Source organism: Cyprinodon tularosa, unplaced genomic scaffold, assembly GCF_016077235.1.
Source record: "Cyprinodon tularosa strain WSP-4 unplaced genomic scaffold, ASM1607723v1 ctg385, whole genome shotgun sequence".
NCBI lineage: Eukaryota > Metazoa > Chordata > Actinopteri > Cyprinodontiformes > Cyprinodontidae > Cyprinodon > Cyprinodon tularosa.
The window spans coordinates 1,461,581-1,487,643 of NW_024039102.1; the positions used below are offsets into that span (position 1 = coordinate 1,461,581).

Genomic DNA, 26,063 nt, shown 5'->3' on the forward strand with positions numbered 1-26,063 from the left:
TTTAAATAAAAAGAAATTTAAATAAAATAACCTGGTTTGGAGTAGAAAAAAAGCAAAGTTTTTATAGGTGTGTCTCATCCACTACAATGGAGATAAAGCTAAACTAGTCTGATCTAAATCTGTATTTGTAGGTTCTGTGCTCCAGGGGGGTATACAGTGGCAGAAACGAACAGGATTCTCATTGCATGTTGATCGGTGTTCAACCGCGTTCTGGATCAACGTTGCTGGGTCTGTCAGGTCGAATCTGAGAAACCAAAGGTCAAAAGAAGAAGTGATCAATCTACAGCTGTGTCACCCCCCCCCCCCCCCCCCCCCCCCCCCCACCAAAATCTCTTCATGTTATATTATTTTATATACCAGAAACACCTACCTTCAAAATCAATAATGCACCAAGTGCAATGGCAAAAGCAGCTATCACAATGTAAACACAGATCCTTCCCCCTGGAGAACAGAGTAGAAAGAGGTTATTTTCTTTTTAAAAAGGTAATTATTAAAACGTGACAGACAAAGAAACTTACTGACTTGGATCTTTGTGGATTTCAGAAACTTCTGTAAGAAAAGAGTAAAAACTAGTTTATGATGTTTTACAGAAATGTTTGCATTTTTATCCAAAATGCAGCCAGAATACAGTATTTTATGGATTTTTGATGCAGACATTCCTGCAACTGGTTTCCACTATAATATATATCCTACTCAACTGAGTAGGATGGGACACTGTGCGGCCGCGACGCATTTTTAATTCTGGTAACGTTTCTTACCTGTCAATTTTATTATTTTCCCAGTGAAACCACATGATTTATAGGCTACTAACTGAAAATTACTGCATTGGTTTGTAGATGGATATCAGGAAATTCCTCACACGAAGCAGAGACAGGGAAGCAGTAAAACAAGATGAGAGAGAGGGAGGTAAGGTCCCGTAATGAATTAGTGATTTAATGTAACCAGTTACATTAGGAACATTATTAGCAATATGATAGATATTTACATAATTATAAATTTACGTTTTTAATGTTTGCTGTAGAGAATGAGAATGAAGGTGCTGGAGTAGGAAAGGGAGGAGGAGGCGAGACTGACAGGCAAGAGACAGGAGAGAGACAGGAGAGACAGGACCATGAAGGTGAAGAGGATGCAACAACCAGCGTCCACAAACAAGAAGGGGACATTAGTGACTTAGGGGGAAAGCATGATGGTCCTAGACAAGTGAAGTTGTCCCACTATCCCCAGGACAAATTTGGAGTGAAAAAAACTTTCATTTAATTCAAAATGGTTTGAAAGCTTTTTATGGTTGAAAAAGAAATCCTTGTCATCAAGGATATGCAGTGTGCAGTTTTCAACTTGCTTGATAACACCATGTTCCCAACACTAACGCAGGTCATCCAGATCTCCCTCACAATCACAATCAACAGCTGGAGTTGTGAAAGTTCATTCAGTGTGTTGTGGAGGCTCCACACTTGGCTGAGGTGCACAATGGGACAAGACAGGCTCCATCATCTTGCTATTTTATCAGTTGAAAAGGAAGAACTTTCTAAGCTAAGTCACAGTCTAGTGATTGACCGCTTTGCAAAAATGAAAAATAGGAGGTACACTTTAATGCTCAAGAAATAGAAGAAAAACTTAGTTTGGGTTGAGTTAAACTTTCCCCTGAAGTAAAACTCTGAAACCTAGGAATTAATGATTACTTCATGCGGTAGGGGGCCAGTGCCCCAGTAAAGCTTTGTGCCTAGCAACGCCCCTGGTGTAGGCTACTGTACTTTGAGCTCACATGGCGGAAGGGTAGAAAAAAATGTTTGTAAAGAGAGCCAACCGAGAAACTGCTCGACTTGTAACCTGTTTGTCTGTATTTCTGAGTCTTGAAGCAAAAATAGCTACTTCAGACACAAGTGTCTCTGTGTGTGCTTACAGATTCTCCTGAGGCTACCAGACACCTCTCTACTGAGCAGACACCAACCCTTCACCTCGTTCTCCCGACCAAAGCGACTCTACTGAGTGGTCTGTCGATCGTGGAAGGAGACAGTGTGGTTATGAAAGAGGTAATACAAAACATTAGTGATTTTTGTTGTTAAGGTGGGGGGTGACTGAAGTTGCTGACAGGAACTTGGCTCTATCCAATAACAGACAAATAAACACAAGAAAAGAATTGTGTGTTTGATCTTGTCCAGCATAAAGTGTAGGTTAATTATTAAATACATTCATAACTGTTCCATGAGTAATATAAAGCACATTTTTTACTGCCTTAGAACTCATGCTCCATTAAAAATTATGTTGTATATATTATCATGATAAAAATGCATGTATCATTATGTCATTTCCCTCCTCCTCCCCTAGCTGAAAGTGAAGTTAGCCCAGGCAGTGGAGTTGAAGTTCAAAATCCACCAGTACCATAAGCTAGCCACAGCTTACTCACCTAGCTTAAGGAGTTTCTTGAGGAAAACTCCCTTGTCAGGAGTATGATGAGGTCATCAACACCCTGGCAGCACTCACAGAAACATCAGGGACAGAGGAGAGAGAGACAGGCTGTGTGGAGAAATCGGGTGACTAACACTACCATGAACAGAGCATTCAGAGCAGTAGTAAATAGCAAAAGGCCTTCCTTTTATTTTGTGGCATACATTCTCACACACGGGTGTGTGCAGTATCTAGTAGGTCATGTTTTATTTAGGTGACACCTTTGATAGACAAAGAAATAGGCTATTTGGAAGACAAAGAACTATATTGCAAATGGCAATGTTCTATAATAATTTCTCTTTTTCCTGAAGGTTCATCCCAATCCAGCTCATCCACAAAGACCACAGAGGTGCATAACTTCTTTGCAAGTTGTGTCGTAGAGGAGGAGAGGGAGGAGGACATTGGTACTATGGAATCAAAGGGTCGCCAGTTGGTCCTTGAGTATATGACTGACTCCAAGTGGACACGCTTTCAGTCTCTTCTTGACTTCTGGAAAGAGAGGTCAGGTGGGCTAGTGACTGTTGCCAAGAGGCTGCTAGCAATCCCAGCAACAAGTAAACCTTCTGAACGTAGTTTCAGTGCAGCTGGAAGACTCATTGAGGAGAGACGTTCCAACCACAGTCCAGACAATGTAGATGCACTTTTGTTCCTGCATAGCAACATATAAGGTTCCTAGACTCATCCAAGAATGTGTTTAACGTTCAATAATATTAGTTCTTATAGTAAGTTGTTTTCTTGCAAATGGGCAAGTCTGGAAGTTCACCATATCCAGCTTTTTGAGCCATTTGTGTGTGTTATCTAAATTGTGAATGTAATGCCTTTATGCACTTTTTGGTCAATTAAGCATAGATTTTAAGTTTCAGCAATTTGAAAATTAAAAGTAACTTCTTTGTTCAAACGAAACAATTAATAAATTTCTAAAAGGCAATATTGTACATTTTGTTTATTAACCTAAGATAAGCATGGTCTGTTTCCTTGTTTGTTACTTTTATTATGTATTTATAATTATTATTCCTTTTACTTTTACTAAATTCAGATTCAATGTATTGGCAGAAATCTTACTGAAGACAACAAGAATGGGAGTGGTGCGGGAGCGGGAGTCATTCTGAATGGGAGCAGGATGGGAGTGGGAGTAATTTCACCAGGAGTGGGACGGGACGGGATTTAGATTTCTACTCTGGCCCGGGATCGGGACGGGACACAATTTTTTTCTGTGGGAGTGGGACGGGACAGGAGTGAAAATCCACTCCTGTGTCAGTCTCTAATGTATAGCACCTCCAAGGGTCACTATAGTATGATAAAGTTCTGTGGACCAAGATCAGAAACCTAGACGCGATTAAGAGGAGTAGGATAAAACTTAAGATAAATAAGAGACACAGACCAGGGAGTAAAGTTTAAATGCCGGCTTGTTATTGAACATATGGACAAAAGACAATGACTTACATTTAACATTTATTGTGGAATAAATCCCTTTTTGTATCAAACCTTCTTAGTTTAATTTTAGGATATTAAATTCCTTTGGGTCCTATCAATATAGGTTGCAACCTTTAGCTATTTTAATCTTCAGTTCAAGGTAGTTCAAGGTATTTCTCTATTTAACTCTTTTATTAATGAGTTTAGTTCTATTTATCTCAACTCTTTTAGTTTAGTATAGGTATCATTGAATTTAGACAAAATGTTGTTTTAGCATTTGGAACCAAACAATGAATAAAGAAAATAAAATACAGTCAAACTGTTACAAAACTCAAAATATTCAGCAAAAGACTGAACAGGTCTGTATTCCACAGAATAAAGTCTCTTCCTTCCGATTCTGCTTTTTTTTTTCTTTCCTTTTTTTCTCTGAATTATCAGTCCAATGTTATCCACCTGGATCCACTAGTTTTGGTGGAAGGTGAAAAGATCCTACCAGTTCAGATTTAAACCATGAAACATCCAGCAGGGGGTGCAATCCTGGCTCATGCACAGATCACACTGTGTCCATAGGGTGGCTCGCCATCTTGGATCTTCCAATTTCCAAATCCAGTGTCTAATCAACAATCCTTCATCCCAACCTAAGTTGGCCTAACATAAACAAAATAAAATAAAGAACAGAATACAAAAACTAGATGGGTCTAAAACTAAGGAAAAGCACATTTCTGCAGATTTCTGATCCTACATGCATGTTAAAACATCACGGAAAAGAAAAAAAAAAGGACAAAGCATTTACTTCCAAAGACAATGCTCTAATTTGGCTTAAAATTCACTAAACATTTACTTAGTATAAACATAGTTAGTTTACAAAAAAGAAAATGCATTGTTTCAACTCACCTAGTCCCGTTTAATCCAGTGCACAAACCATCAATACAGAGTCTGGTTGCTTTGCAAAACACCAGTAGCTCAAAACCGGAAAACAAAAAAATATCTTCTCTGGAGTGAAAACAAAAGTACCTTTGTTGGAGCGAAAACAAAAATATCTATATTTGGAGTACCAAAATTTACTTTTCAGGTTTAGACTCAATTTCTCCACTTGCTTCTCTGCTAATTTTAATGCAGCACTTTGCATGTGTCTCACCAACATGGGGAATTTCCGCAACGATCTGATTGGATGTAAGTTGCTGCAAAGGCTTTAGAACAAAATTCCCTTCCTAATAGAAATCTACATGTGTTTCAACCATTTAATAATGTAAATAATTGGTTTGGATGTTTGTTTGTTTTTTAATCAAATAATATACAGTAAAATGAAATAAAACTTTTTAGATATCTTTAGATATATTTTACCATATGAACTAATTTATTGACTTTTTAGTTTAAGCATTTATTGTTGTTTTTATTAACACTTTGGTGGCTCTGTTAACCTCTGGGTTACAAATGCTGCAAAGCTGCCTCTCTGACAGTCAATCTCACACATCTATGACTCAGCACCTGTGTCTTACTTTAATACCTTTCCTGTCATAAGGCCCCTCTAGAAGTAGTGTTATCATTCTTCTATCTCCTTTTAAGTGAGATCACATTAAACGATGTATTTCTAATATGAACTGTTTCACATGAAACACTTACTGTACATACTAAACTGTGATAACTGTGATTAAATTCAGTGTAAACAAAGGTCATATGTTGCCACCCTTCAAAAAAATCCTGCTCCCCTCACGCCACCCCATAAATATTTTTCTAGATCCGCCCCTGTTCTCAGACATATATCCGAGGAACTTAGATAATGACTAAATTAACTTGTATATCTTGGAATATAAGAGGGATAAATCCACCAATTAAAAGGAAGAAAATTTTGACATATTTAAAGAAGCAGAAAGTAGATATTGCTAGCCACCTCACTGACAATGAAATTTTAGAACTGTGGAGAGATTGGGTGGGTAATGTTTTCTACTCATCTTTCTCTACCAAAGCAAGAGGCGTTGCCTTGCTCATTAACAAAAACCTGAACTTTAAAATAAACTCAGTCGAAAATGATAAAAGTGGCAGATTTTTGCTCGTAAACTGTGAAATAAATTGGAACAAAATAGCATTGGGAAACATATATAGACCTAATTATGATGACCCGTTATTCTTCAACAATTTGATTATGAAAGAGGGTCAGTATATTGTGGGTGGAGATTTTAAAATGGTCTTAAATCCTCTTCTGGGTCGATAATCTACCAAAACATTTTCATTACCAAATGTGGCAAAAGCACTAAATCAAGGTATGAAAGATTTAGACATAACTGATGTGTGACGAAATCTTTATTCAAACCAGAGAGATTTCTCCTTTTCAACAGTGCATAACACACATTCTAGAATGTGTTATGCACTGTTGAAAACCTTTTCAACAGTGCATAACACACATTCTAGAATTGACATGTTCCTCTTGCCACAACATATGAAGGTCATTGTGAAGGAATGTTCATATTTAGCAGCTACTTTCTCAGATCACAATCCTTTAAGACTTTCCTGGATGATTGATTCACAGCCCAAAACCCACAGGTGGAGATTCAAAAACCACATGCTGAAAGATCCTGAATTTATTTCATATATGACCACTAATATTGGAATATTTAGTGATGCCAACTCAAATTCCTCCTCTCATGCCAACATTTGGGAGGCTCTTAAAGCCTTTATGAGAGGTCAAATTTTGTCATATAGTGCCCACAAGCCCACAAATTAGAGACAAACTGACTAAATTGGAAATGGATATTAGAAAGCAGGAACAGGATTACATTGCCACCAAGAAGGAAGAACACCTTAATACACTAACAAAAACTAGGATGCAATATAATAAAATATGTACCAACAAAGAAGAAGCAGCTATGGCCAGAACTAGATCTCATTATTATGAGTTTGGGAACAAAACAAGTAAACTCTTAGCTTGGAAAATTAAAAAGGAAACATCTGATAAATTTATACATTCAATATTAACGGAGGACGGCAGACTTCTTGATGACTCACTATCAACAAAGGCAGAATTACTGGGGAGGTGAGTGTTCAGCCGCTCTGCCCCCCGCCTCTGGAACTCTCTACCACCCCTACTCAGAAACACGGACTCAATGCTCCATTTTAAAATGCAACTCAAAACTCATCTGTTTAAGATTGCGTATTCTCTTTAAATATCAATTTCACTGTCACAGCCTCTGTATTTTTAAATGTTTTTATTTTGTTTCTGACACTGTGTTTTTTATGCTTTTTGTACGGTGACCTTGAGTGTCCAGAAAGGCGCCTTTTAAATAAAATGTATTATTATCATTATTATTATTATTATTAATTCCAACAGTTGTATGAAGACTTATATAAAACAGAACAGGATATGGATAATATTGGAGAAAAAAGGTTTATGGATGGAAAAAACCCTTCCTAATTTACAAGAGGAAGATAAAGACCTGCTTGATGCAGAAATATCAGAAACTGAGGTGCTCCAAGCCATTAAGTCTTTACAAAATATCAAGATTCCTGGGCTTCCCTGTTGAGCATTATAAGGCCTTTTCAAAAAAGCTATTGACTCCCCTCACCAATATGATTAAAGAAGCTCTAGAAAATTAGAAATGACCAGACTCATTGAAAATTGCAACAATCACACTGCTTCCAATACCAGGTAAAGACAAACAGAAGTGTGACTCATACAGACCCCTCAGCCTATTAAATGCAGATTACAAGATATTATCCAAACTAATTGCCCTTAGACTGGAAGATGTTATACCAAAAATAATAAGCACTGACCAAACAGGCACGGAGCAGATAATGTGCCCCGATTGCTCCACATACTGAACTCTGCTATAAAAAATAAAAAATCAAACTCCTATGCTAATAATGTCCATGGATGCAAACAAAGCATTTGACAGGTTGAACCAAGCTTTTTGTGTCAGACTCTAAAGGCTATGGGCATTAAAACACTTCTTAATGCCCCCAAATTTTAACAAATTATATTCTGTCCAACACTTTCTTACTAACCAGAGGCTGCAGAAAAGGTTGTCCAAGCTCCCCACTGCTCTTTGTACTTGTAATTGAGCCATTTGTCATAATGGGCTTTAAAGATCTGACCCACATGCAGAGAACCACTCAGAGACCAAGGGTAAAACTTAACTGGTTTATTGTGGGTTAGCAAAAGCACAGATGGAGACAGATATTCTGCTGGGTAATACTGCTGGACCTCAGCGGACTGGTGAACCGGAACCAGAAACTCTGAAGGGGAGATCACAATGATCAATTCAGGGACTGTGGCAAAAAAGGCAGAGGCTTCTATAATGCTTGAGAGGCACTCACTTTTTGGGGGGCTCTTGGTTATTCCTTGGATCCAGTTTGTGGGGTTAAATCCAGAGAAGAAGGAACTCGTTGGAGAGTGGACAGGCAGACTAACGTTGGACCTAGAGGAGTAAAGGAGCGGACTCTCACCTGATTTTCCAGAGGCGGACTTGAACGGATCATGTGGAGGTTTCCCCTTGCTCAGTGTGACTCAGACAATCCTTCCAACGTAGTGGAAGGTCCAGGCTTATCCAGTGTTTCAGGAAGGCTTCCTGCCGAAAAACAAATACAAAAATAAGCTTAGACTCAGAGAGACAAGAATAAGGTTAGACTCTGCTGATCTCAGCTAGAGTACCCAATACTGGCCAACATTCTGACGTCGAGGTAGTGACAGCACGCTGCTCAAATAATCCTCTGGTAATGACCCAACGAGACGCAGGTGTGGAAGGAGGCCCAAGAAGGACAGGGCTCCAGCTGGTGGTGGAGAGAAGAAAAACACAAAAACAACCCAAACAAACTGGAATCCTTACACCATTAGCCATTGTCATTCGCTCTAACTCTTCAATAGGAGGAACTGAATTTGGTACAAGTGAACATAAGCTTTCTCTGTATGCAGATGATCTCCTTTTATATATAAACGATCCACATGCATCACTCCCCCCTATATTGAAATGTCTCAAAGAATATAGCATTGTTTCAGGGTATAAACTGAATTACACTAAAAGTGAGATTCTACCACTAAGTATACAGGACAGCAATATTAGAGCTCTCACTGATCCATTAAAATGGTGCAACACAGGTTTTAAATATTTGGGTATACAAAATGGCAAATCAGATGAGCATATATTCAAACAAAACTATACAAAATTGTTGGAACAAACCAAACTTACCTTTCAAAGATGGACGGATCTTCCAATATCTTTTATTGTCAGTATTAACACTATTAAAATTAATATTTTGCCTAAATGTATTTATCTATTTCAGTGTCTTCCAATAAATGTTCCTAAGAGCTTCTTCAAAGAACTTAATAAAAATATAACTACTTTTATATGGCAAAGGAAAAACAATAGAGTCAAACTCCTCTCTCTACAGGTTCCTTATTCAAGGGGAGGACTTCAACTACCAAACTTTAGGAATTATTATCTGGCCTCTCAGTATCGATCAATATGGATCTGGCTGCATGCAGAAAACAGTGAGGTTAGATGGGTCCCAATAGAACAACATGAGATGAAACTTATACGTTTAAAGCATGTTTCATTCTTGAATACGAAGAAATGTTTAGACACATTAACAAACAACCCAATAATACTGAATACATTTACTGCTTGGCAAGAATCTCATTCTCTTCTTTGCACAAACCTCTCATTTCTTAGAAGGGCACCTTTGTGGGGTAATCCCAGCCTCTCGCATCACATTGCTGACTCAGCATTGCGGGGGTGGAGGGATAGAGGAGTCCAAACAGTAGCTGATTTATACATTAATTATATATTTTCCAATTCTCATCAGGTAAATGAAAAATTTAAGCTCAACAAGATAGTTTCTTCAAACTTTTACAAATCAGAGACCTGGTTAAAGAGAAATCAAAAGAAAGGTATCCCAGGTATCCCAAAAGAAACTCCTCTTGAAAGCCACCTATGTAATGAATCATGCACATCAACAAAAGGAATAATATCTTCTATATATGGTATAATCAATAGAAAGTTAGCCGCTTACGATAAAACAGTTACAAAAGGGAAATGGGAAAAAGACATAGGGTGTATTTATGAGGAGGAAGAGTGGCATCATCTATTGGAACAGGCACAGACTGTGCTAACCTCCACAAAACACAGACTAATCCAGTTTAATATATTCATAGGACATATTACACTCCTTACAGGCTACAAAGAATTGACAGTAAATTTTCCTCTAGATGTCAGGGATGTAAAGTGGCTGATGGGGATCTTATGCACATGCTATGGAATTGCCCAATGATAAAAGAACTTTGGAAATGTGTCAAAATATTTTATTTCTTTGTTTTCTTTTGGTGTTAAAAATCAAAAATCATCTTCCTTGTATGGTGTGTTTGTAAGACTATATATCAAAAAGTTTGCTTTATAAATTCAATTTTCAGTATAACTGTAAATGCTTGCTATATACCATAAATATCTTGTAAAAGCTTCTGTTAATAAAACAAATCTTTAAAAAAAATACCGGTAAATAAAGTTTGGGCCCTACTAAAATACTTGCATCTACTGTAAACTAAGAATTTCACAACTGTGTTTAATAATAATTCTATGCAGCTCAAGTAAGATAAACAATGTGAAACAAATGAGTTATTACTGAATTACTGTCTCTAATACAGGAACCAGTGCAATAGAATGCCGTGCAAACAACATTGTGTATGAATATTTGATAATAGGCTATGGATTAAAAATCTTAACTCATTATCTTATTAAATTTTCACAATTGACAATTCAGACCTTCTAAGAGGCATGTAGATATTATAAAAAACACACTATGACACAAGACAGCATTTCTGTGGATGTTTTATTTTGGTAGATATGATGGAAATTAAGTTTTTAAACATATTTATTGGAGCTAAATACATCCCTCTGGTTCCTCCTCTATCAATCCTGGATAACTGAATTGTTCAACACATCCTCTCTGTATGTGTTTTGTCTTTTCTTGGGTGGTTGATCTTTTGAAAAAGAAAATGCAATGGTTCTTCTCTTTTGTGGACCTTCTATGGGTTTGTGAGGCATATCTGAAAGCTTTAGAGATTTGTGTCGCTTTAATTTGATTTAGATTAATCAACTAGACTGAGCAATAATTATTTTACTTGTGAGCAAAACATAGACTAAAACTGGGACTAAATTAGGAGGCTAAATTAGAGGAAATAAGGATTAAAGCTTGATAAAAAAAAAAAACAGCTCTAGATGTAGAGAAAATAAACCTTTTGAACTGATCTATACACCCTCTCCACATTGATTATTTAAGCCAGCTGCTGTATACTTTATTCATATTTACTCAACTGCTTTGCTTCAAATCTTCATTAATTTAGTGAATGACCTCAGTCCATAAGATAAGATAAAATTTAAATGGCATACCTTGTTATAAATGGCTCAGTCCCGGCTCTGCTCCTGTCAGGGCAGTGAATAGGTGGGCTGGTGCTAAAAAACAGACTGGATACAAACCTCACATGTCCTCCTGTGTGAGCACTAACGTATTGAAAAGGCAAACTTTTTTTTTTTTTTTTATTAGCATGGTATTTTAAGTGGAATGGAGTTGAGTTTTAATGTTCGTCATTTTATCACGTGAATAAATGGAGATAAGTAGTGAGAGCGTGTGAAGACATTGAGATGCGTTAATCTCACTCCCAATGGGTGAGAGTTGGCAGTCCTGGGTGATGAACCTGGAGTTACAGGATTTTAAGGCTTTTGTATTCAGCTACAAATGAGCTCAACACAAATGTGAATGCCATACATTATACATTGTTCAGTGCTTTCATATTGCTGAGAATGCAACAGTAACAGAACAAAAATATTTTATATTTACAGATAGACTGGTACCTTTCAGTGGCTCTTTTGTAAGGGCTCAAAAACATCACCAACATTAATAACAAATAAAACTTTGGTGCAAGTAATATGAATAGTTGTAAGTGCAAATATATTTTTAAGAACTTTAAAATATGAACATATTAGTCCCTTGTGTAACAACCAATTATATTACAACATAAATAATATTATAAATTTAATTATTACAACAATCATAACAACCATAACATACCTTCAAATCTGCAGCCGTCCCTCACTCTGTCTCTGAGCACTCCTGAAAAATATATATCATGAAGATGTTGACTAATCTAAGAAGCTAAGAAACATATTTTTAATTTACCCCTGCATGAATTTAAAATCTAGAAGATTTTCGCTTGAGATATCTAGAACCTCTGCAGTCTGATCATGTTTTAAATCTGACTGTAAGTCTGAGTCATGGTCCTGTGAGGAGCTGAGATTATTTGCTTTTTTTTAAACTAGCAAAGAACAAACCATTTAAACACCTGCTTTTGTCAAACTTATTGCATTACAATAATAATTTCCAAGGCTACTTACACTCCGTTGCTTATTTTTCTTGAAAAAGCAAGGTATGTCTGAAGACTTTTTCGGTGGCATCTTTTTTTTTTTTGACCATTAGAAACTGGTAGAGTGATGATAACTTAAAGATAAATTAGAAATTATTAGACAGCTTTGATGAAATCTTGGTTATTTATTATGCTGGGTTAAAGTAAAGTGTTCGGAAAGTTATAATTAGATTTTTTTTTTTTATTGATTTTTTTTTTTTCCTGCGGGTGAGTCTTTTTTCTGTTTCCTTGTTGAACTCATCATCAATTGGTGGCAGAAATGCACTTTAACTAGAACAAGAAGAGGAAATAAAGAGTCATTGTATGCTCAACAGTCTATAGTTTCGCTCCATTGGGACCTTTTGCGGGGGGCATTGCTTAACCACTAATGTGAGAAAGGAGAAATCTGTTGGTTGAGAAATGCAGACCATCGAGGCATCAGTGCTAAAACTGCTCCACCCTGCAGCTGTTCTTTGATGTTCATTTCCTTGTTTTGTTTAAATCATGAGTTTGCAATCTGCTTCTACTAACCTTCAACGGTGACTCTAACTCTGCCTGAAAATGTTGAGATTTTCAATAGATATAGCCTATTCACACTAAAGCAAGTTTTATTATTGGGAGGGGGGGGGGGGGGGGGGGGGGGGTCTTTAGAAAAAAAAAAAAGTAATTTTCACAATAGAATGCCATTAAACGCACCAGGAATATATTTAAAATCTCATTTTCTTCTTGTTGAAAACCTGATGTGTATTGATTTACACAATTCCATAATTACGTCTCATTGAAGAAAATGTTTTCTGTCCTTTACTTTATTTGTATGTTTGCTGAATTGTAAAACTTGGAAAACTTATAAGGGTTCTTTTGCAATGGCTAGAAAAGATTTAGATAACTTTACATAGCCCTCCAAACTATAGTAGTTTTTTCTTGTTTCACGACAGTGTTCATCGTGACCATGTGTAAGTCATACAGAAGGTAAAATATAAGAGTTATGAGAGCTGAAGAGGTGGATGGTGATGGTGACAATGTGAGGCTAACACGGTTCCATCCCTGCCGGCACTCTTGGGTCTCTAAACTAACACTTAACCACACTGCTCCCCATGCACCGCACAATGGCAGCCCACTGCTCCTCATGGGGATGGGTGAAATGCAGAGTTAATTTCTCCATAACGTTCAATAGTTAACATATATTCCCTCTTTTTTCTGAAGAACAAACCTCAACATTAGCAACTAATCATGTTTTCTAATGGATTCTTCTAAGTTTCGGAAGGGGAACAGCTTATTTCAGGCAGCTGAAATATCAATTCTCTCTTCTCCTCCTCCCATATTTTTGTAAAATAAAGAGCAACTGTTTCCAAATTCTCACAAATTATGTGTGATGGCATGTCGTATACTAGAAATGTCCTTAATCCAGTAATCTGTCATATTTTACATTAGAAGGGGATTTAGCAGAAATTCTACACTCATCGTTTCAAGAACTCAAAGTTTTTGTGTCCTGCTATCATCCAGTTTCCATCCTCTTATATAAGCAACGATATAAGATAAATACTAACTACGAGTTGGAAAACTGTTTGGTGACTGACTTTTATTTCTTTCAGGCTGAAGGGACAGAAGTTGGAGAAAGACTGATTATCTTGGCGTTTAAAAAAAAACACAAAACAGCTTAAAAGGGATCTCGTTTATTTATTTATTTATTTTACAATTTTGGAAACAACAGCTGCTTATTAAACTGGATGTTACAACCGTGACATCATTATAGGAGTTGTTTTTAGTGAAAATGGTCCCATCCCCCAATGTCCGCCTCTCTGGCTTCAATGCGTGCTCCCGACACAAGGGGAACAGAATTTCATACAACACTGGGGCAAAGAACGTCTGGAAGTCAGTCACAGCTTCACATATCTGGGACATCCATCCATCCATCCATCTTCCTCCGCTTATCCGGGGTCGGGTCGCGAGGGCAGCAGCTTAAGAAGGGAGGCCCAGACTTCCCTCTCCCCAGCCACTTCTTCCAGCTCTTCAGGAGGAACCCCAAGGCGTTCCCAGGCCAGCCGAGAAACATAGTCTCTCCAGCGTGTCCTGGGTCTTCCCCGGGGCCTCCCCCCGGTGGGACGTGCCCGGAACACCTCACCAGGGAGGCGTCCAGGAGGCATCCTAAACAGATGCCCAAGCCACCTCAACTGGCTCCTCTCAACGTGGAGGAGCAGCGGCTCTACTCCAAGTCCCTCCCGGATGACCGAGCTTCTCACCCTATCTCTAAGGGAGAGCCCAGCCACCCTACGGAGGAAACCCATTTCGGCCGCTTGTATCCGCCATCTCGTTCTTTCGGTCATGACCCAGAGTTCATGACCATAGATGAGGGTAGGAACGTAGATCGACCGGTAAATCGAGAGCTTCGCTTTTTGACTCAGCTCTCTCTTCACCACGACGGACCGGTACAGCGCCCGCTTCACGGCAGACGCTGCACCAATCCGCCTGTCGACCTCTCGCTCCCTTCTTCCCTCATTCGTGAACAAGATCCCATGATACTTAAACTCCTCCACTTGGGGCAGGACACCCCCCCTGACCCGGAGAAGGCACTCTACCCTTTTCCGGCTTAAGACCATGGCCTCGGATTTGGAGGCACTGATCCCCATCCCGGCCGCTTCACACTCGGCTGCGAACCGATCCAGCGAGAGCTGCAGATCATGACCTGATGAAGCCAATAGGACCACATCATCTGCAAAAAGCAGAGACGCAATCCTAAGGCCACCAAAACGGATCCCCTCAACACCTTGGCTGCGCCTAGAAATTCTGTCCATGAAGGTAATGAACAGAATCGGTGACAAAGGGCAGCCCTGGCAGAGTCCAACTCTCACTGGAAACGAGCCCGACTTACTGCCGGCAATGCGGACCAGACTCTGACACCGGTCATACAGGGACCTGACAGCCCATATCAAAGGGCCCGGCACCCCGTGCTCCCGGAGAACCCCCCACAGGGCCCCCCGAGGGACACGGTCGAACGCCTTCTCCAAGTCCACAAAGCACATGTAGACTGGTTGGGCGAACTCCCATGCACCCTCCAGGACCCTGCTGAGGGTGTAGAGCTGGTCCAGCGTTCCACGACCAGGACGGAAACCACACTGCTCTTCCTGAATCTGAGGTTCGACTATCCGACGGACCCTCCTCTCCAGCACCCCCGAATAGACCTTGCCCGGGAGGCTTAAGAGTGTGACTCCCCTGTAATTGGAGCACACCCTCCGGTCCCCCTTTTTGAATAGGGGGACCACCACCCCAGTCTGCCAATCCAGGGGGACTGGATTGGCCACAGAGGAGCTTTTTAACCACCTCGGCGACCTCGCCCACAGAGATTGGAGAGCCGAGTCCAGAGTCCCCAGGCCCAGCTTCCTCAATGGAAGACATGTTGGTGGGATTGAGGAGGTCTTCGAAGTATTCCGCCCACCGACCCACAATGTCCCGAGTCGAGGTCAGCAGCACACCATCCCCACTATAAACAGTGTTGGTGCTGCACCGCTTCCCCCTCCTGAGACGCCGGATGGCGGACCAGAATCGCTTCGGAGCCGTGCGGAAGTCTTTCTCCATGGCCTCTCCAAACTCCTCCCACACCCGAGTTTTTGCCTCAGCAACCATCCGAGCCGCATGCCGCTTCGCCCGCCAGTACCCATCAGCTGATTCCGGAGTCCCACAGGCCAAAAAGGCCCGATAGGCCTCCTTCTTCAACCTGACAGCATCCCTCACCGGAGGTGTCCACCAACGGGTTCGAGGGTTGCCGCCACGACAGGCACCGACAACCTTGCGGCCGGAGCTCAGATGAGCCGCCTCGACAATGGAGGAACGGAACATGGTCCACTCGGACTCAATGTCCCCCACCTCCCCCGGGATGTGTTCGAAGTTCTGCCGGAGATGGGAGTTAAAGCTCCGCCTAACAGGGGACTCCGCCAGACGTTCCCAGCAGACCCTCACAACACGTTTGGGCCCGCCAGGTCTGACCGGCATCCTCCCCCACCACCGGAGCCAACTCACCACCAGGTAGTGGTCAGTGGAAAGCTCAGCACCTCTCTTCACCCGAGTGTCCAAGACATACGGCCGCAAGTCCGATGAAACGATGACAAATTCGATCATCGAACTGCGACCTAGGGTGTCCTGGTGCCATGTGCACATATGGACAGCCTTATGCTTGAACATGGTGTTCGTTATGGACAATCCATGACGAGCACAGAAGTCCAACAACAGAACACCACTCGAGTTCAGATCAGGGCAGCCATTCCTCCCAACCACGCCCCTCCAGGTCTCACTGTCATTGCCCACGTGAGCGTTGAAGTCTCCCAGCAGAACTGGAAGATAAAGATGTGGGACATCAGTTTTTTTAGCAGCAGCTGTTGGTAATGCTACAGGGAATGTAGCTGTCGTGGGAAAAAAGTATTCAACTATTCATCCTAGTTAAATAAACGGATGCTACATAATGCATAATGCTACAGGGAATGTAACATTACGGGAATGCTACAGGCTGCTTTCCTGCGCATGCTACCAACAAGAGAGATCTGGGGCTCTTGGCGAAACATCCGGGGGTGTAGCCCACCCCTGGATCCTCCACTGGATTTCATCCTTTTTTTTGTTATGTAAAATTTCATTATAGGGAAATGTAGCCTCTGTTGGAACAGTAATTACAAAGTATTAATCAAACCTGGGAGCTGGCCATGAGACAGACACATCGCAGATGACAGAGTGCTGTGATCACTTCTGAATTAAATTAAAATCCTGAAACCTGCCGACGGAATATGTTCGCTTTTATTGCCGGTATCTTGGTGCCTGCAGTTTAAATTATTTAGATGAAAAACACCTGCCAGCCGCCGTGGTGAACCCGGAGGCTGCTCGGCCTAGAGGCTGCTGATGAAAGGATTTCTACTGTCTGCGCACCGCTGGTATGTGGGGGTCTGAGCGCCTCCGACAGAAATAGAAAATCTGGATGAACTAACTGTAATTATTAAGTTTTCAGGTGGACTTTCTCACTTAAAAACATATTAAAACTACTTTATTCCCACTGATCACAGCAAATATAGCTGCAAGATTTAGATTATTTAGATGAAAAACACCTGCCAGCCGCCGCGGTGAACCCCGAGGAGACCCGGCCCAGAGGCTGCTGTTGAATTAAGTTTTCAGGTAGAAAAATAGAGCGGGAGCAAAACTGAGTATGACTGTGCTTTATTCAAGTATTTATTACAAGGTATTAATCAAACCCATCAAAGTCATCATCCTCTGTTTCTGAATTAAACAGCTGCGCTAAATCAGAAATGCCAATTTCCCCTTCTTCGCTGTCAGAGTCACTTTCCGTGCCGCGCGGCTCCTCAGAAATAATGCCGGCTTTTGCGAAAGCTCGAACAACAGAGATAGCAGACACATTAGTCCAAGCATCAACAATCCATCCGCTAACGGTGGCGTAACTTGCCCAGAGCTGCCTTCTACTTATCGTGAAACTGTGGTCTCTGTCTGTCATCCATCGCTCCCACGCCGCTCGCAGCCTTACTTTGAACGGCCGGTTCACACGTCGAGCGGTTGAAGTTCCTTTGTCAGACCTCCTGGGATAACAGCGTTCATTTGATTCACCTTTTTTTTCACATCGGCTGTGAGATGGGCACGCAGTCACAGATTAACAGCGATGGTGGTGCGTGGAAAAAACCACCTGGTCTCCTCACATACACCTGCCTCAGCCACGCTTTCATCATCCCCTCATCCATCCAGCCTTTTTCATTTGCCTTAATATCATATGTCATCAGAGCGATGTGTCTGTCTCTCTGTCAGCTCCCAGATCAGCTTCTCTAATTGGTTGATGCAGCGTGTCCAGCAGCAAAACTTCAATTTTTCCATCTCGAGCAGCAGCAGCGCGTTGGCAGATGCTTAAACGCTCCCGCGCAGTGCCTGCTGCTCAAAACGCGCTACGGGACCTTTTGCTGCGCCTATACGCGCGTCAACCATTGACTTTGCATGTAAACACGCTGCTTCTGCTGCACCTGCTGCGTCCGGTTCATACCGATGTCGGGCGGTTGAATAACAGCGAGCACAGCTTTAATTTGTTTCACCATGTTTTTCACATCAGCTGTGAGATGGGCACGCATGGAGTCACAGATTAATGGTGATGAGTGGAAAAAAAACACCTGGTCTCCTTACATTCAGCCGCTCTTTCATCATCTCCTCAATGAGGTGGTCTCAAAAGTCGCAGTTACAACACACATAGGGCGCACCGCACCAAAGGGCGCACCGCACATTTTGAGGGGGAAAAAAGACGTTTAAGTGCGCCTTATAGTCGTGAAAATACGGTAGTCTGATCTAAATCTGTATTTGTAGGTTCGGTGCTCCAGGGGGGGAATACAGTGGCAGAAACGAACAGGATTCTCATTGCATGTTGATGGGTGTTCAACCACGTTCAGGATCAACGTTGCTGGGTCTGTCAGGTCAAATCTGAGAAACCAAAGGTCAAAAGAAGAAGTGATCAATGTACAGCTGTGTCCCCCCCCCACCAAAATCTCTTCATGTTATATAACTTTATATACCATAAACACCTACCTTCAAAATCAATAATGCACCGAGAGCAATGGCAAAGGCAGCTATCACAATGTAAACACAGATCCTTCCCCCTGGAGAACAGAGTAGAAAGAGGTTATTTTCTTTTTAAAAAGGTAATTATTAAAACGTGTCAGACAAAGAAACTTACTATGACTTGGTTCTTTGTGGATTTCAGAAACTTCTGTAAGAAAAGAGTAAAACTAGTTTATGATGTTTTACAGAAATAGTTGCATTTTTATCCAAAAAGCAGCCTGATTATTTTACTGATACTTACTGTTGATCGGTGGCTGGGGACATTCTGGAACAGAAAAAACAGGATTAGTTAAGCCTGAGGGCGTCCTTTTAAGGGGGCTGGAGCTAATTTACAATATTAATAAGTTGTAGCTGACTAACTCTGAGACTGACACGCACTTTGTGTCTAAGACTCCTCTACAAGACTATCTACCTCATTCTAATATCCACCAACCACAGATCTAGAACAAAACAGAACAAAATGCAAAAAAAATAGAAAAATCACTCAGAAAACCAAAATACAATTTATACCCAAATTTATGTTTTGGTGGGCCTGGTTTCAGCCATGCATGTAGCAGCCATGAAAGATGGATTGGTTATGAGAGCCAACAAGACACTGAATCAGCCAAAGCCAAAATCACTAGCAAAACCACTAAAAAACATCCTCCTAAAACACCAGTAAAACCAAGCAAACCAAATAAAATCAGTCCTACCTTTGCTTTTTTCCATCAAAATATATTTTCACCCCAATAAAAGTCAGTTTCTGGAAAACATCCAACCGATAGCTTAATTTTTGCTAAAAGCTGCTTCTCTCTGTAATACGGTATAGGGACATGCCCATATTTGGAATCTGCATCCATGCATAAAACAGTAGAGGTGTCAAGTAAGGTAGTACAAATACATCCTTACTGTACTTCAGTACACTTTTTAGGTATCTATACTTTACTCCATTACTTATTTTTCTTCCTACTTCTGACTTCTACTCATTACATTTTCACACAAGTATCTGTACTTTCTATTCCTTACATTTATTAAACCATACTTACTCGTTACTTTTGGCTTTGGTTTAATGTTTATAAATATTTATTTCACGTCATGTGCGCCATGCAACGCAGATCATTGGCGCCATCCACATCTAGTGAAAACTAGTGTAATTGGATGAGTCATATAACGCACACTCATTGGTTAGCTAAGGGAAATGATCAGAAGCAAGCAGGTGTTCTTCAAACTGTAAACGTGAATTTTCTATGCCATGCTATAATGATGGATTCAGGAAAAGATGTTGAAATGTCTGAAAGGTCGGACACAGGCGAGAGCTTATTGGGAGACGGAGACCAACAAGACCTCCCTCATCCTAGGTCCTATATCAAAGAATTTTTCCAAATAGTCAAATAATTTAGCTTTCAGTTCATATACTGGCTGGTTTTTTTAAAGGTTACTTTATATTTTTATAGTTTAAGTAGTTTTTGGAGCACATACTTTTTCACTTTTACTTGACTAAAGAGGTCAAGTTGAAACTTCAACTTTTAACAGAGTGTTTTTAAACTGCAGTATCTTTACTTCTACCTAAGTGACAAATGTGTGAATTTTTGACACCACTGTAAATCAGGAAGACCTCTGCCATTTTCCTTATCAAATTGTAGCATAATCATTAGGTTCTGTAGAATGTAACGTTCCAAACAACTAGTAAGCTTTCTGATTTGAAAAAAAGATTATTTAGATTCACCTCTGTGTCCTTGCACATTTTTTGTGCTTTCTTTTATGTTGGTTGATAACAGTGGCAGTATGCAAGTTAAGTAAGGCCTTATGAAGTACGAGTTATATATATATATATATATATATATATATATATATATATATATATATATATATATATATATATATATGTCTTCTTAATCCAGATTAACCTCACTGTAATCTTGGAATTCAAAACTTCAAATAACTTTTTATATAATTTTTTTTTTTTTACTTTGTTTCGCAAGTCAGTTTGACCAAGATTCCATTCTGTGTAGGCTTTTTTTCCCCGTATTGCTGTTCAAAAAAACTGTAACTGTACTTTTTCAATAAATTAACTTTTTATATTATAGGTTCAAAGAGACACAAAATCTTGTTTTCATTAAACCCACTGGTAGTCTGTTTTGCTCAAATAGAAATAGAGGCCTGCCTTTATTCTGGCCTCCTTCCAATAATGGCCTGGACCAAGATGCACCTGAGTGAAAAAAGGGCCCCTCCTATATCAGAGGATTTACGGTATCTCATTAACTTTCAAATTAGATATATATTACAAGCATGTGGGATTTATAATGTAATTTTACTGGTCAATGGCATTTTTGCTATTCAATCCCTTTGAGCACAAGCTATAAAAAGATGGATTAACAACACACTTTGTATAACTGCAGCCATCAGTATTAACATCAATGCAGCGCTGGGGCCGATAGCCAGCGGCTACCACAGCAGGTTTAAACCTCCATAGAAATGGTCCATTTCTTACCGTGATTCCCCCGTTTCCACAACATCTTAAGGTCCCAGTTCTCCCTCACCATTCTGCAGGCTTTATTTCTAAAATACCTGGTCGGTCCATGGCTCTGCTCAGGAGTTGTTCAGGGACACCTCCATGCTACCTGGTATGGCTGCCCAGCGTTATGGAGTCTATGTGCCGGCAGGAAGCCGACCTGGACCGTACTGTATAGCTAGTTGTCCTTTACCAGTATTCTGACATTTATATTGCTGTGTCGAGAGTTGGAAGCTTTGGAGGCAGCCATGCTGTCCCCGAGCGACCCCTGATCAGAGACATGGAGGGACCGGGCATTTCAGCCACCAGGATGGTGAGGGAGACCTGGGACTGTATGATAATCCGAATGCCTGTTGTGGAAACGGGGAATCACGGTTGATGATTTAATACGTGCAAACATAAATGTTTGTGTCTATTCTATGCCTGCTTAGCGTGTTTTCCTATCCTGTCATTTTGGCTGATTGTTTACGCGACCAGCTGTTGGGAGTGTGCTGGTCGGTCAGTAGAGCCCAACTTATAGGCGGTGAAATTAAAAACTCTCAGAGGAGTTTCATGCTTTAGCTGGTGTTCTGTCAGATCAGCATACCCCATCAGACAAGAATACCCACAGTAATGCATGTGCGCGCCGTCAGGTCGCCGTACGCTTCAAAAAACACCAAAGAGTAAGTAATTAAATTGTTTGGGTTTTTTTGTACCTAAGTAAAAGAACTCATGCCCATTGAGATAGTTTAAAGTTTATTTAGAGAAGGGTCTAGCTGCACCTGCAGCCATCTACAAAACCCCCCTTATACACCTCCCGCCCAGCCAATCGATGAAATTGCTTTGGACATTACGTCATCTTTGATGCAGCGCCTTGGCGGAGCAGAAGGAAGGGAATCAAATGTGAGCAAGATGCCTACTACTAGCAAAGTGGTAGTTGGCCCATAAAAAAATAATAATCTTGTTCAATGTTGGGATTAAAGGAATAGTTTAATCGCTGATCAAATTGCTGTAAAAGTTTGCCACGTATTTTATTTTCTTATATCATGTAATTTTCCAGGGAATGCACATGCTTTAAATATTAAAATGATAATGTGAGAAATTGCATTTCTAAGTTAATTTGTTATGAAGTAGCAAACACAGAAAGCAAGGCTGTCTGTGATTAAGCCAGTTTAACTTTAAATTCTGTTTACCTCAGACTGTTTATTACATCAAGTAGCCTAGTAGCCTTCCTGTATGTTATTCTCTTAAATTTGTGGTAAGTTTATGTTGATTCTACAGTTATAGCACATGTGTAATGACTATGGGTACGCTATAATATAATTATTGATAACAGTAAGACACAGTATCTTGTGAATTAAGTTAGTTTGGTTAAATGTTTCATTTCCACTTTAAGAGGCTGAAAGAGCAGCTTTTAACTCGATTCTGTGTTTTCCCCGTTAGCATGAAAAGTTGTTTAACAGAAGGAGAAGTTACCCAAAAAAACTGGAGGAGGAACTGTGGCGATTTCCTTACCTGATTTGTTAAAGTGGATGTGTCCTTTTGGGCCTTCAAAAACTAGCTTGACGTTGCTTGTCAGGTTGCAGAAAACCACGAGGACAGTTTGTGCTCCTGCTGAGTCGTTGATGCATACGGAATGTTGGGAGAAGAACACGGAGGACAGGTTACAGGGAGCCAAATCTGAACCACCTCGGGCCCAGAAATGTCCCGTGCTCTGATGTTCATCGTACAGGATCTGAATATTTTTAGCCTCAGGCAGCGTTGACGTGTAGCAGGTGAGGTTGGTCTGTTAACAAGACAACAGGCTTCAAGAAAATGAGCAACAAAAACATAATCTAAAGTACAGCAGACTGGCTTTAAGCTGAGATTTTTCTACATTAACATAGCAATTATTTTAGACTGTTAAATATTTAGAATAGAAATGAAAATCCATTATTGTCCCACAATCGTGAAATTCTGGTGTTTACAGCAGCAAGAAGATTATAGAAAAAAGTTGGTCACAGAAATGTGGACCTTAGAAAAGTGTAGAAGAATAACATACTAGTGAAGAGTTAAAAGATAAACAATAAAATACTATACTGAAAAGTGTTCTAAGAATATAAAATGGTGCACCTGGAGAATATATAATCAATATACAGCTATGCACATTTTTACAGTAATAATTAATAAGCTATATTTATGTAGCTTAACAATAATCTTTTAAGGCATGTTTGAAGATTTGATGTTATTTACTTCAACAGAAATTTCACCAAACTAACACTAAATCATCTCAACAAGGTACCAGAGTAGAAAGTGAGGCAGAGTTAGTTGGATTGAGTGATCATTTTGAGCATATATTAGTAACTTACCTCCCCTGTAACGGCCACCACAGCCAGAAGCAGGGAAATAACCGCTGGTACGATACGAAGAGGCATTTTTAGGTGCCTAGAAAGTAAATGTAAAAGTTTGTCAGTTGTTATATTATTGTCACAGGTTTTATCTTTTCATATATAACTAATTCAGGTTTGTAGGCTGTTAAGATTCAAACAGAAGTGCTTTTATTTCTCACCATTCATACAGATTTCCAAAGAGAAAATAAGAGCTTGTTTAAACTTGGGGCATCAAACTTAATAAACTTGTTTCCATCAGCGCTCAACACACAAATATCAGTTACTCTAAAAACAGCAGCAGCCGAGCTAGCTTATTGGGCTAAAACACATGGTCATTTTTATGCATTTCATTGCTGTACGTAAATAAATTAACAAAATGTCCACATAATTAGTCATTTATTTTTAACACAACACTGACTTTTTTTGCCACAAAACTGCGGCTCTGGAAAACCTCCTAATTAACCTAGTGATAGCTTGGATTATTTAGCTCCTCGAATATTTTCTACGTTATTTTGAAAAACGGAGAAACTCCAAAATCTCACATTTAAGCCTTATTTATAGTCTGGAGAACATGTTACATGTTCTCCCTTGTAATTTTACAAAACAAAGGTCCATTACCTCCAAAGTTTCAGGAGTGATTTGTCATCATAAAACATGTTTGTAAGCCAAATATGAAGAAGCTGGGACCCTTTGTGCCAGATTGAGACAGAGGGAACAAGTTTTAGCAGGGACAGCTGCTTTAATCTGTTACCCCTTCTAATTTTACAAAAGAAAGGTCTACCACCTCCAAAGTTTCAGGAGCTGCGCTATACACTTCCTGTCTTACCGCTGCTCCTCCGTGCTTGTCCTTAGAGCACAATGACTCCCATTTACAGGTTAAAATCCACACGTTTTCTTATTAAACAGATAGAATCAAACTGCAGAGCTTCTACATATCTTGAAAGTTTGTTTCTGGTATCATATCACTGTTTCCCACAGGATTTTAGGAGACTGTGGTGGGAGAGTCTCTGACCCTCGGGGCTTTTGCACATTTTTAAGTGTGGCATATCCCACTTAAAGGGGGACTTGCCTTTTTTGTTACATTGGGCCCTTGATTTTACGTTATTACATCATGTTCTACTCACCCATATGAGTTTTGTGTCATTTGGAGCTGTTCCGAAGATATTCTGTTTATATCCAAGTAACATCTTCCTATGGGCAATGACTTGAAGGCACAAACTAAACAGTTCATAATTTATTCTTTATGGTACACCAGCATTCATAACATGTAGGCGGATCACTGTAAGATATATGAAAGTCTTAATGCTGTTTGTTTCCCAGTGTAAATATTATATATTGCATGCTTTCTCTTTCTCCTGCAGGGTAATTTGTGTCTCTTAAAAGTAAAAAAAAAAAATGAAATGAGATTTCTTTTACTGAATGAATGGTCACAAAGCTAGTGTTAAGCTTGAAGTAAATCAAATTTCTGCTGAAAAAGTGTGCCCCCCCAAAAAAAATGGAATGCCCCCCCTTTAATTTCTTTCTGGAGCCGGGTCTGCTTGGATATAACAAAACCAAATATCTTCAGAACAGCTCCAAATGACACAAAACTCATATGGGTGAGTAGAACATGATGCAATAACATAAAATCAAGAAACCAATGAAAAAAAAAGACAAAAAAACAAAAAAAAACGACGTTCCCTTTTAAGTGCATTTTTGAGGCCTTTTTTTTTACTTGTTCTTTTTTTCCTTGTGGTCCACTAAGTAGCCTACAAATCATTATCTTAGCGTTTGTAAATTGTTGGTGGGGACATAAAGAAAGTTACGCCAGTGCTCTACCAAAATATAAGTACAACTGTTGATCCATCAGCCCCCACCAACTTTCATCAAGTTACACCCTTGAACACAGGTAACATCAAAAATCCTTTTTTCCTACCAGCAGCACAAATATCCAGCATCCAAATACGGTTGCAGCAGCCCGAAGAGCACGGTACCAGCGCTCATCCAACAGAGATCCAACTGTGCATAACTGACCTGACCGGTGCCTATAGACGCTAATGACATAAAATGGAGATGAAGATGGCAAGGGTGATACGTTCAAGGGCCGGAAAGGAATATAGGGGCGGGGTTGTCATTAAAGGAATGTTGTTATTCATATGGGGCGTCCCGCCCGTTGTGTCGTTTCAACTTTGGAGGTCAGTGTAGATGATGATGGTACTAGAAGATACTCACCATTTTCACCATGGTCCTCCATGCTGCTCTGGTGCAGAATCAACAGTCGCCTGGAGAGGTGTCCAAATGTCTTCAAAAGACTGAGCGAAAGTCCGGTTGCCTTCCGACGGGGCTGCCGGGTGTGACAGATCCCGGTGTCGTGCCTCTGTCAAGGAAACTCATTATCCATCAGAGAATGAGAGAG

The 26,063-nt window shown here is 40.1% G+C and overlaps 1 protein-coding gene across 3 annotated transcripts; it reads right to left on the reverse strand.

The window, feature by feature from the left end:
* Positions 1–26,063, reverse strand: LOC119791217. Of its 3 annotated transcripts, none has more exons than XM_038297195.1 (8): positions 25,880–26,063; positions 25,584–25,701; positions 23,648–23,723; positions 22,815–23,085; positions 19,071–19,094; positions 18,945–18,977; positions 18,797–18,867; positions 1–244 (listed from the first exon to the last, which is right to left on the reverse strand). In XM_038297195.1, exons 1-8 carry the CDS (start codon positions 25,899–25,901, stop codon positions 200–202), a joined length of 660 nt encoding a protein of 219 aa, XP_038153123.1. In that variant the 5' UTR covers positions 25,902–26,063; the 3' UTR covers positions 1–199. The 3 variants fall into 3 exon arrangements, with proteins under 3 accessions (XP_038153123.1, XP_038153125.1, XP_038153124.1); XM_038297196.1 differs by lacking the exon at positions 1–244 and adding an exon at positions 18,440–18,691; XM_038297197.1 differs by lacking the exon at positions 25,584–25,701.